This window comes from Leguminivora glycinivorella, chromosome 11, assembly GCF_023078275.1.
Source record: "Leguminivora glycinivorella isolate SPB_JAAS2020 chromosome 11, LegGlyc_1.1, whole genome shotgun sequence".
Lineage (NCBI taxonomy): Eukaryota > Metazoa > Arthropoda > Insecta > Lepidoptera > Tortricidae > Leguminivora > Leguminivora glycinivorella.
In genome coordinates, this window is record NC_062981.1 from 10,786,748 (window position 1) to 10,799,324 (window position 12,577).

Below are 12,577 nucleotides of genomic sequence, written 5' to 3' on the forward strand. Positions count from 1 at the left end.
AAAACGAAACGCCGCGAAAGGTAGTCTGGCTCTGTCGCGCCAGTACGCCAGAGCGATAGAGATAGATATCTACGAGCGTTTCGTTTCGTGAGCGTTTGTGCCATTCGGCTACGAACCCTGTAATAATGTTTCGATTATAAAAGCACGTGTTTTTTGAACCTACATGTACATTGTAGTCAAATGTATGTAAGAAGTTCGTGAACGAACTCACGCGAGCTAGGTGAAGGTCACTTTATGTCAGAAATTAAACTAGGTTTTATGTCTTACTTGATCCTGAGCTCGTAATTGATGATAATCTTGCTGTGCAAAGGCTTAAATTTATTGCTTTATGTGCTTACAATATTCGTGTACCAGTGGATTAATTAGATGTAGTTTAAACATACAGTTATCTGTATCGTTGACATAGGTACCTACCGAATTATATTGTGTCATTGACAGAGACGCGTGCCTTAGTGCCCTAACCTAACTTTCATAGTTTAGATTTGTCGAATTCGCGCGTCTTTGTCAATGGCAGGATCTAGATCGCTGTCATATCAATTCTCAAAATTATACCTAACTGGAATAAGACCAACACTTTACTAACCAGTAGTGCAAAGAAAACTCTAATGGGATTAGCCCACTCACCTAGATTTGCTACAACTTCTTTTTATTGTTTCTTCAATACTTCGATATCTTAGTCTCACTAATATTTACCTCTCCTACTCGTACTGGCACTATTGTTATGTACGTCTTCCTCAATTTGAATTATGTTTTTTGAAAACTTTTCTCAGTGTCTGCTAGCTATCGTCGTATTTTACAATCATGATTACCAGTTGGCAAAGCAAGGAGTCAAATGTCAGTACATTAATTTCATTGAGACTAATGATCTGTCATAGTAGAAAGATAATTTATTATTCGTTGGCATTGAACTGACCGACGTAGAAAGTAACCTGTCACCGCAAGAACAATCGTTTTGTGTCAGTCAGTGTAGGTGCAAAACGACCTTTTACAACCGTGCATTTTACTTTCTTTAAGGATTTCACGATTTTCACGAACCCTTTCCTCCCGTGAGTCTCGTAGAAGTCGACTGTCACTGCAATAACACGATTTTGTTTTCTTTCACCCGCTACAGTAACACTGAAATTTGAGCATTTTCAAGTGCTCTGCCTACACATTTTATGGATACAGTCATGTTTATGTATGTACCTACAATTTCACTTTTACAAAGGGCTTAAAAGAGCGATAAATAAATTTTGCTAAAAGGGCTCATTCCCGGCGGGCCGACATTGTTTCGATGCTTTACGGTGACAGTCTTAATTCTACGGGCGCTTGTGTAGGTACAATCCGGCTATAACTTACGGAGTCAGGTGAAACACATAACATATATATAATGTTAATTAACGGTGTGTCAATATTTTGTCCAATTTGTAAATTTTATCATGAATGTATTTTATTATTTATACTCAAAGTAGTCCCATCGGTAGCTAATTTATTATTGTTAGCACCTATTTGACTTGTAGGGCCTTCCCTATTTGCTGTATCGAATATCAAACCATATTCGCATGTATCCATTTTTTTATAAGTCACACAATACCCTACCTTCATGAAAGTTTCGGTATTATAATAAAAATATCTCTTCAAGTTGCGCCTGTCTGGTCCAAAAATGTCTTTATCCCATTATAATAATCGAGATGCTTGAAAGTCATCGTCATCGAAGTCGAGGTTTAAAGGTGACGATGATCCGATCAGACGCTCGAGCTCGCGATAAACGTGTTACATTTTCTAAGTTTTCACTCGGTATTATGTACAGAGACGTTAAAGCGAAAGTGCGGATTATTAGAAAGTAGACTAAAGTATAGCTATCGTATCTAAAGCTCGGATAATGACGAGTAATGGTCAAGTTTATACCGAACTTACGCGAGATTGTGAATGAAAGTGAACGCATGATTCACATTTAATTGTTCGGAAGTTATTACGGCGAATTTCGTGATGACAAACATCGAGGTGATTATGTCTTTAGATTACACAAGACAGACATGAATGATCAAATTTGACACAGATTACATGGGTAAGACACTAAATTGCAACAAAATATTTACTCGAGTTATATTCAGTAAACAGGCTTTACTTATCTTATCTGAAATATTTTTAAATCGTTTTATTGGAATCATTTTCCTGAAAGGATGGTTCTGCGTTCCTGCAGGCTAGTCCTTTTGTCTTTCGGTAGACAAAGACATTCACTGAAGCATTGCATATTTTGCACGGGTTGCGCGTATCTCACAGAACACAAAAGAACTGAGACATAATTTTGTTTTAGGTTTATTGTATTAGGTTTATGTATACCTGAATTTCGATACAGCAAACATATTTCTTCAATACCCCAAAAATAATAATGACCCAAAAATATAATTCGTATCTAGTCTATCAAAGGACTATAGAGTAGATATTGCAGATGTTCAAGTTCAGACACCACCTTTATAACTGTAGTTTTATTATGATACCATCTATGGTTACGTAGTAGATGAGTGTTCAAGCGTGACATAAGACATGGATATCAATGACTAACTGTAATGATAATGTATCTTTACAGTAATCGCGAAATGTTATCAAGATGTTGGTCGGCAGATATGCTCTGTTTATAATATCTCCGTCTTACTAGTGCCTTGTCAATGTAGTTTATCTATGTTTCGACTGATTTAATTTGTAAGGACGAACAACTTATAGAACTCCTCCAATCTTTCTTACATGTATTCATCTTGATCAAGCATAAACTAAACATTGAGATGTTCCATCCAATTCTTTTAGTTGGCCGGACGCGTGTCCCTTATAAATATGTATAAGACAAGCAAGATGTGAAGTCAGGCAGACGCCGCGATTTGTTTGGTATAACAGCTGACCCTTGTCAGCAAATGGCGTCCCAGGAATTATAGATGGCGCTCAGTTCAATTTTTCTACACATCAGGCTTGTACCCAAACATAAATTCAGAGACCCTAGTTAGGTCTCTGGAGGTGTGTTTACGAAAGGCGAGAAGCTTATTAATATTTATGAGGTAAGACAAAAGAAGGAACTGAGCTGCGGTCTAGCTATTTATAGGCGTTGTGACAGTTTGGAAAACCCGAGGGATTGAATTGTTGAAATATTACAGGAAAATTCAAATACAGCTTAGCACTCATTAACAAAACCTACGTTGTTAAAACTAATATTATTGTCCTGTAACCTGGCGCTTTTTTTGTGTAAAAACTCTAAGAACGAGTAGTTGCTCAATCATACTAAATTGTATAAAATACTTAAGATAGATACATATTTTGATGAGATACGATTGAAAAACCTGGATGTTTATCAGACTTCAAATTAAACAAACAGATGTTTCCTTATTTGAAATTACAAATAAAGGCTTAGAACTGAAGACGGACTCAGTTTTAATCAAGTTGATTATGCAATTCGCCTGACTTGAAATGGAATATTAATCTTGTTTTTAAATCAGGTCAGATCAAAATACTGACCTATATATGAGGATCGATCATTACCGTAAACGCTGAATCCTCTCGAATTCCCTTCCTTATTTATATGTAAGGTCTAAAAATTAGAGAAGCACCTCACGCACGCCGGTGTAATATTTCAGGGGTCAGGACACGGGCGTAAACATGGCACGATATTGAGGTGATGTCTGCCAAGACTAGTGGGGATTCATTTGGGAGACATGTAATATTTAACCTATAGGTATCAACTAGTTCATGAAGATGGTTAATATCGTCGGAGATTTATAGTTTGTACAAGCATGTGGTACATTTATGTGTAAAGTAATAATGCCCTTTATAAATATTATGTCGACCTAAGTAAATCTGTAGATGTACGAACAAATGGTAAAGTCAAGAGATAGCAATTGTCAAACTGCTAGAGGTCAGGGTAAGTGTTGTGAGTACAATGACTTGAAATTGCAGACAAGCGTGAAAATCGTGTTATTGAATTGGGTATCGCTCTTACCGAGATTATTGAAGCAGAACTTATTGTGAAGCAATCTCCGAGCATGGTTAGGCATCTAGAAAATTAAGGTGAAATAAAAATCTTCTTAGACAATAATTCTTTCAAACCTCTTGCCTGCGACTTATTTAAAGCAGCTTTATAATTCGAGTCGAGAAGAATAGCTTAGTTTTCTTACGGCAACTTTTCCGATACAATTAAAAAAGTAATAAAACATGCTCAGACGTTGGACAAAGAGTGCGGTTGAGCGATCGCTAATACCATTCCCTCCTGTCTCCGTTTTACCGGAACTGTAAAGAACATAAGTGCATCGCAGCCAACTTCACGGCCATAAGGGCTTCCGCTCGGCAAACTTTTCAATCGGACCACTTTGCCGAGGAGCAACTTTATCCTTTGAGTCTTTGTACTCGCCCCTATTTTGGTAACCAAATTCAACGAAACATAGCATGGTTTTACAAACAAAGCTTTGACCCGCTGGACCAATATTTGTTATTGTATAACTTTAATAAGACTTTTTCTACTCGTCGACTTTAATCTGTCAATTAGGACACCACAGACTAAACTATATGTGCCGACTTTTCAGTGTTGGATTGTCTTTGACACTTAGTCAACTATAATATTTCATTACACTTCGTAAAAGTTCTATACTAATTTGCGATACCTGGCAATTTTTTCTGCATCTGAAACACATTTTTTTTAATCTATCGCGTTATCGACCAATCAGAGACGGTTATTACAAAAAATTGGTTGCTAGGTAATTCGATGTTGATACAACGGTGAACGACGCTATTAACATTAATTTTAACTTGAATGATGATACTTTTCGTCCATTGATGATGAAAATGATGACTCATAGAAAAAGTATTGTATACAATAGTGATATAATTAAGCTTTTCACTCTCGTACCGTACTATTAGGCCACTCAGCAAGCTTCGTATTATATCACGATTGTATAAAATACTATTGTATCTGTTTGCATAACTATCACTTTTTTGTACAGGATATTTCGCTACGTTAAATATGAGTATGTACCTACTCTGAAGGGTGGATTGGATATGTAGGTCACATTGAATAATCTTTACTATGGGGCCAAAGACTTGCTGTTTCATAGAAAACGTGAGAATAAAATTTTTGAAACATTTCTGCCGTTTAAACCGTTTTACAAATAAAATATTTCTACCATTTTGTCATGAAACTTTCCATCAATGTAATTTTGATTTCCTCACATAATTAAATCTGGCTTTTGATTTAATAATCCTTCAAGGATTAAACTTGTAAGAGGTGTGAAATTTCGGAAACTCTGTTAGCCACGAAACTCCCATATGGATGTTGCTAATATAATATTCAGCGAGCTACCTCTACCTCAAGTTCGATCTATTACTCAGAAACCTGTGGGGACTGTAATTTAGGTGAAAATAATGAAACGGTGTAACTTTCGGAATAATGTTTTATTCAAAGATCATTTATAAACGTTTTCCGTGAATCTACGAATATTGCTTTTTGATGAAGTAACATGCTTGTTATGACAATTTGTATATGATCCATATTTCAAAATCAAAAATCGAGGTCATTGGCATTATACAAACCGTTGGTGTTCAATGTTTACTCTCAGTTCAAATATAGGTTAGCAGCCATGAATCGCGCCCCTGTTTACACATACTGCAAATATTTTCCGGCTACAAATTTTCGTCCTCAACAAAACACTTAAGTTTATTTTTTGCCCTCACTCGGGCACTCTCCGGGAGGTCATTCCGCGTTACTCTGTTGTTTTTTAACGCAGAACATTAGTCTTTTGTTTCAAATAACCTCGTGGTCTCGGACTTTTCCCCTATTCATTAACTTTCCTTGCGGAGACAAGTGGAAATCCGTGTGTAGACTTTGCTTTGCTTTTAAATTCGAGCCGGCTTTCGACATTCGAGCAATTTTGAGCTTTGTACCAATATCATTATGTTCTGTTTGAATTTCTTTCCAATTTTTTACTTAATCCCTTTATTTTAGTGAGGTGTCGGGAATGTTTAGATTGGAGAGATAATGAGTGTAGGGTTCCTTTTCTTATTTCGTTTATATAAACTCATTTAGATTAGTGGGATATTTCTAAAGTTTGCTTTATAGTTGTTTATGCTGCGTTATTTAAAACGACCCAATTTCTGTGTTTCTAAATATCAGATTTCTCACTGTTCTGTTGGTGCTTATTGCATTTTGCACGATAGTGCTGTTTCTGTTTTTATAAAAAATACTAAAATACTGAACAAATACAACTTAACAGTACTAAATTCAGAAATGTTTAATCCAGTTACTTGGGTAATTTTAGTGAACTCCTTCAAAACGCAAAAAAGCCTTCAGTAGTTAAATTCTTATGTAAATTCAGCTTCTTGACACAGTAGTTCAGCAATAAATATGTAAATTTCCTGTTATCATCACCTCTTTTCCTGTTGGTATTTGGTTTGGCGCTTGACGAGCGAGCATGCTGTTTTCAGCCCATCATTTCCCTTTGACAAACCGACCTGAACACACGTATGGCTGTATTATTTTTATTGATAACAACAGTGTAGTGCATTGATAAGGTAGTGATGGTGGTTGTTTGAGCGGACCGGACGTTTTCGCGCTAAAATGGAGGTGAATTATCCGCGAAGGCAATCCTTGCCGACGATTGTGGAGGGTATTATGAAGAAGTTGCATAAGAAGAAAAGGAATTCAACTACTTCGTCTGCTGATTCTCCTATTTCACCTCCTTCATCAGGAAGTTCTGGTTCTAAAGAAGATGTAAGTTCTTTATTAGTATTTTATTTTTCCGTAATTGTTTGCGATTCCTTTATTATTTTAGATGAATGGAAAAGTGTGATAGTTAGTACTAGTAGTAGCAGTGAAATGACGCGCAAAAACAGTGTCCGCGCGCCCTTGAAATTGATCGAATCTTATCTGTGGACTAACTGATTACGCCATTTATTTTGGTAGGGATTTAGTGGTCCGGTCGGACAATCCTTCCGTTCAGATTATTCCTTATTCCAATATTGACATGTGTCCGTACCTTTTTACGTAAGTCTCATTTTAGTAAATATAGGTAATCGGTATGTTCTCTTATACAATAGCCAAAAGATTCATCTGTTGCTTACTTTTGGGTATATTACAATAAAATTTTCTGACCATATAAACTAAACTCTAATAAAATGTTCACACTACACATCTTCTTATTGGATAAACAACGGATATGAAGTAGATTATTCGTTTTTATTCATGCTATTTGGAAACTTGGAAAGTGAATGCTATTTAATTTACGCAGACTAATGTAAATATATCTAAATGGAATTATGTCAACTCGCATGCGATTTCCATTACATTGCGGTATTTGATTGGTGTCCTGAATTCTCAAATCAACAGTCCGCAATGTAACTAAAATCGAATGGGCCCTAAGGATAAGACTTTAATTTTACACGAGGAGCTTAATTTCAGTGTCGCGTGGCATCTACGAAGGTAACAATTTAGGGTTGACGACGCGTTTTCTTCAAATAACGAATACCTCCGGTGAAATGTAGGTACGAATTTTTTTAATAAGTTCGTGAGAACCCTGTTGGAACCGGTTACAATTACGTGCCTTATCGCTTCTTGAGTGCATTTTTATGGCTATGTAATTAACGCGTATCGTAGTTAGGTGTGAAATGCTCAATTTTACTTACTAGTGAAAATACTAGTATTTTCTTTTAGACTAAGATGTTTGAAAGTGTCAAACTTTCGCGCTTTAAAGCATTATAATATGATTTTTCACCATTAAAAAAATTAAAGGCATTTTTTTTTATTGTTTATTTTTGTTTTATTATTGTTTTGGTGTAGACAATATATTTATGTAAGTGTGTAAATACTTGTAGAATAGGTACCAAATGTTTCCATAAATTCTTTACTTATTACATCCGTAATATAAATGTACAAATTTGACGTCAATGAAACTGACCGCATTTGGAAATAAACCGTTTTACATTAACTACATATTTGTACCTCAGGAAATACCCTCACCCACCTAATATATGTTCACCATGTCTTATTGTATTCCATGCCGCATTCATATTAATATAATAACTATACAGCTAACTAGTTTTACTGTCCCAGTATTCTAAGCTACTTGTAATTCACGTATTCAACAGTCAGTGTCAACTTTTAAATTTCAATAGTTCTAATTCTAACGCGCCATATAGTTATTAGTAGAATTCTTCTGAATCCACCATATGTACAGTTCATCTCATTTTTTTTTCCTTACTCGGTGTCAGTAGATCTTTTCATCCAAGTCTGAGGGCCTACCACGAAAGTTCTTATAGCCAGCATCTGTCCCGCCCACACCTACTACAGCTTAAACGGAGTAAAGAAACATTTATATCATCGGTAGGCCCACCATTTTCAATAGGCATTTGTAGTAGATAGTACAAAGGTGTGATCGATAAGAGCTGACAAAACGGGGAGTTCATCGCGCTGATATGGTTCAAGTGGCACAAGGTTTGACCTTCGTTTTATACGATAAAAGGGACTTTCTTTCCCGTTTATGGCATTCGTTATTGTGCTAGTTAGTATACTACTAATGTGGGTAAAAATGTCGGTAATCTATAGACAATTGAGGAGGTCTTTCAAAAGGACTTATTTTATATGTCAACAAGGTTTATTTCTCTAGACAGACATAGATAAAAATAACCTCTATTGACTTATAGAAATAAGTCCATTTGCAGGGATAATATAAAAGCAAGTAACAATCGTTTTTTTTTTTTCATTTCTTTCACACTTTTCTAATTCATGTATCTTGTGTTGTTGCGTAGGTGTTCAAATTGCACAGTAAGCATTAAAAGTAGGCGTACAAATTTAAAACAACAAATGTTATTCAGCACTCCAATCAAATACCGCCATGTACTGAAACTCGCATGCGAGTTCTCGCACCGTGTAAATGGACCCTAAGCGTCCTTTATGCTCGAATATGCATAAATGTCGATTATATTTTATTAGTGGGTCTTATTTGTGTATTCAAAAGCTGATTTCGCACAACACGACCATATGGCCGGCCAAAAGGTGTGTTTTGTATTTGGTTGCCATAACGACAGTTGCGCGCAGGTGTTTCGACAGCTGTTCTTGTCCAACTGACGGCCAAAATTGTAAAAATTGTGTGCGTGCGCTGCCAATGTATGACGAGTACACTACCTGTCTCTTTCTACACTTGTATAAATGTATAGCCATTTCTACCTGTCGCGTTCTAGCACAACTTGCTTTCTCGTGCGCAAGTCAAAAAGTCAAAATATATCTACATCTAGCGCAACTTCACTGACAATTGCTGGCAAATCTCTATTGTTTGGAAAGGATTTAACAAGACTTTTAAAAATACTTGCTACTGAACACATATTTGTGACTGCAGTTGTAGGTGCATAACAAAAATAATGATTATATAAGTGAATGTGTTTACTAGTCAATAAAAGGCTAAGTTTACGACGCAATTTAATCCACATTTATACTTTTTAAAAATAATAACATAATATTTAGCTTTTAGTGGGTCGCAATGGCTTAATGATGTTTTGACTTAATTAATAATTATTTGTCGATAACTCAGTCTCGCAGATTTTACCTTATTTATTCCAGAAAATACATGATTTGTTTATTATGGAATCCGGTAACAATTGCGGTATATAAAATATAACGTTTCTAGGGTTATACTCGTATGTGACGTTTTTAAGACAAAATAGAATATTTTCACTTATTTCAACGATGTGGTAAGTTTGCTTGAAGATGCCACATAGTTTGTTTCGTGAAGTATGTATTCTGACATTGCTGACCTCAAGTCAATACGAGTACTAAATAATGAATTTATTTTCTGTATGGAATTATTTCTCGATTTCATTAAGTGACAACCGTCCCACCTGTCCGTTCTTACTTCATTCAATTATCCAATCATATTGGCCTATTGCTGGCTAAATTGGCCTTTATGATAATGACATATATAATAGGCCAGCCAAAGGCCAAACTGTTGTCTGTCCATTATTCACGATAGTGAACCAATTTGAAAATCAATATCTGTCTGACAATCATATTTCATAGCACAATTACTCGGCTTTGTTTTTGAGTTTTACTGTTTGGTTATGCTTAACGCAACATAATAATACTTAAATAAATGTTTTATGAAAGCTTCCAGAAGTAACATGAAATATTACCTTAAAATTAAGTCAAATAGCAACACCACATTTTTCATTAGACATGTTATTAATAATAACTTAACTAAAAGCTTTTTCCATAATATAGGTAATCACACGACTGTTTAACGGTGTTTTAGAGACGACTAAATATTTTTTGGAGCGTTAGCTAATACAAATGTTTATGAAATGATCTCTTTAGAACATGAATAGTTTTTTGTTATACGGATTTAACATTACTTTGCGTTTCAGGAATGTTCAGAAAACAGAGACAAATGTTTTTTTTTTTTTTTTTATGGGATAGGAGGCAAACGAGCAGACAGGTCGCCTTTAATACGTTCTGACAAATCTACTTCTATTGATTGTGGACAAAAAAGTAAAAATTAAAATCAAATCAGGAATCCTGTGACATCGTTCAACAGTTAACACCTTAACATTCTAATCCCTGCAGTAACGTTATTGACATCGCGTGCGTAACGGTCCTAATAACGGCCTAAAAATGAAGATGAGTTAGTGCTGATAATTGTGTCTCGTACTCAAAATTGGCCGTTATTGTTGATATTTTTAACATTAAACAAATATACCTAACACTAAGTACTTACTCGATTTATAATAAAATTTAAAATGTAGTTACATCAATCAACAGTTAACACCTTAATATATTAGTGTCAATAACTCTTTGTAGTAACGTTATTGACATCGCGTGCGTATACGCTCATAACGACCTAAAAACGAAGATCCATTCGTGTCGATAATTGTGTCTCGGACTCAAAATTGGCCGTTTTTGTTGATCTTTTTAACATTTAATGGCTTTGATCGTAAGATATCTATTGTTTGTTTTAGTTATGACGTGAGAAACGCGAGTGTTAACGCTTGGTTCTCGCTTAACGTTATTTTTACTGCCTATCAAAGTTCGTAACTGTGGAGTTTAAATACTTTGTTATGCTTAATTGCATGAAGTGTGCAGTTTATATGTTGGAAACTGGGTAAATGAAATCTAAAAGCTCTTCTGAATACTTAATCGGCTAGTAAACACTAAACACTCGCTACTATTCAAGATTAAGAGAGGTGTTTTATTTACAGTGGTAACTCATGCCTCAGTTTTCTTATATGGTAGTAACGCTTTCCTAAAAAATAAGTATAATATTCTAATTTTAATTGATATGTATAGTTATAGAGGTATATAGCATTACAATTAATAAATAAATATCATTTAAAACTAATCCATTCATATTTCGTCATCAGAAATGCAAGCTATATGCAACAGGAATATTAACAAGTTTGTACAGGTATGTCAGATGAATTTACTACTTTATATTTACTTTCTGCCCTAGTTACAATAAAAAATCTCCATATAACGAACATTACAAGTTTTCTAGCTCATCTAATACCTCACACCACGAGCCTGACTTGAACAAGTAGCAAATTAGGCCACCATTACAATCAACACGTCCTAATCGACATGCAAATTGACGTATGGTAATCAAACCCTTATTACAATCAACCACAAGCGTCGAAGACATTAATGGACGTATTAATGCAACAATGCACCAGGAACTTGGCTAACCATTGTTCGACACCACACATGACGAATCACGCATAGAGGACATTATCTATTATAGTAATATTAATCAGCCTGCTATTTGTTTTTAATCAGATTGATGTTACAGCCTCACAACATGGTTTACACATTTTTTATTAAGGCCACAGTTCAATATAAATAGCTATAGTAGAAAATAAAGAATCTCTTCCATGATACGTTATTTCGTTGATATGAAGATAATCTCACAGTGACACTTTGCAAATAGGTTGGCTAAAAAAATAGTACACACAGTAATTATACTATGTGATCTTACCACAGTGACACTTTGTAAAAATTCTCTGTTGTTGATCTGTATTTGTTGTGTCTTTTATGTAAAATGAATAAAAATACATTTCTATTTCTATTAGTTTTCCTTCCATGCAACCATCATATCACAACTAAATAACGTAGGAGCGTAGAAATATCTTATTATAGGCCACTAGAAAACGATAAAGCTGCCAGGAATAACGTTATTTCATACTTCAGAGTCACCGTTTCTAGAGTTGTACCAACACATCAGGGTTATACCAACCTCTTAATGAACCATCAAATTTAGAGGTTTAATAATAGGTTACTGCTTAATACTAAAACAATGGCCACTTATTTCATGACCACAAAGATAAAACCACGACCTTAACTTGATTGTTCTCACATTCTTAACACAATACCATGGCAATACTCAAGCTCATCAATAGGTTAGTTTTTGCCTGGGAATCTAACCGTTACATTACAATGGATGGCGAAACCTTGATGAAGCTTAGTGTTTGGTGTCATTGAAACGTGCTACATACTTGGCTTAAGCATCATCATCATCATCATTTCAGCCATTAATCGCCCACTGCTGAGCATAGGCCTCCCTTCGTGTACGCCACTTATCCCGGT

General features: G+C 35.2%; 1 protein-coding gene across 7 annotated transcripts in view; it reads left to right on the top strand.

Moving 5' to 3' along the window:
- The window catches only part of LOC125231467 (rap1 GTPase-activating protein 1), a 359,035-nt gene that overhangs the window by 229,465 nt on the left and 116,993 nt on the right, over positions 1-12,577 (top strand). Inside the window, exon 1 of one of the 7 annotated variants that reach the window (XM_048136945.1) lies at positions 6,468-6,724. The exons of the other annotated variants lie outside the window; for them this stretch is intronic. Within the exon in view, the coding sequence (XP_047992902.1) occupies positions 6,572-6,724 (153 nt within the window). The 5' untranslated portion in view covers positions 6,468-6,571. Of the gene's footprint in view, positions 1-6,467; positions 6,725-12,577 lie in introns of those variants that run through there. 7 annotated transcript variants of the gene reach the window in all.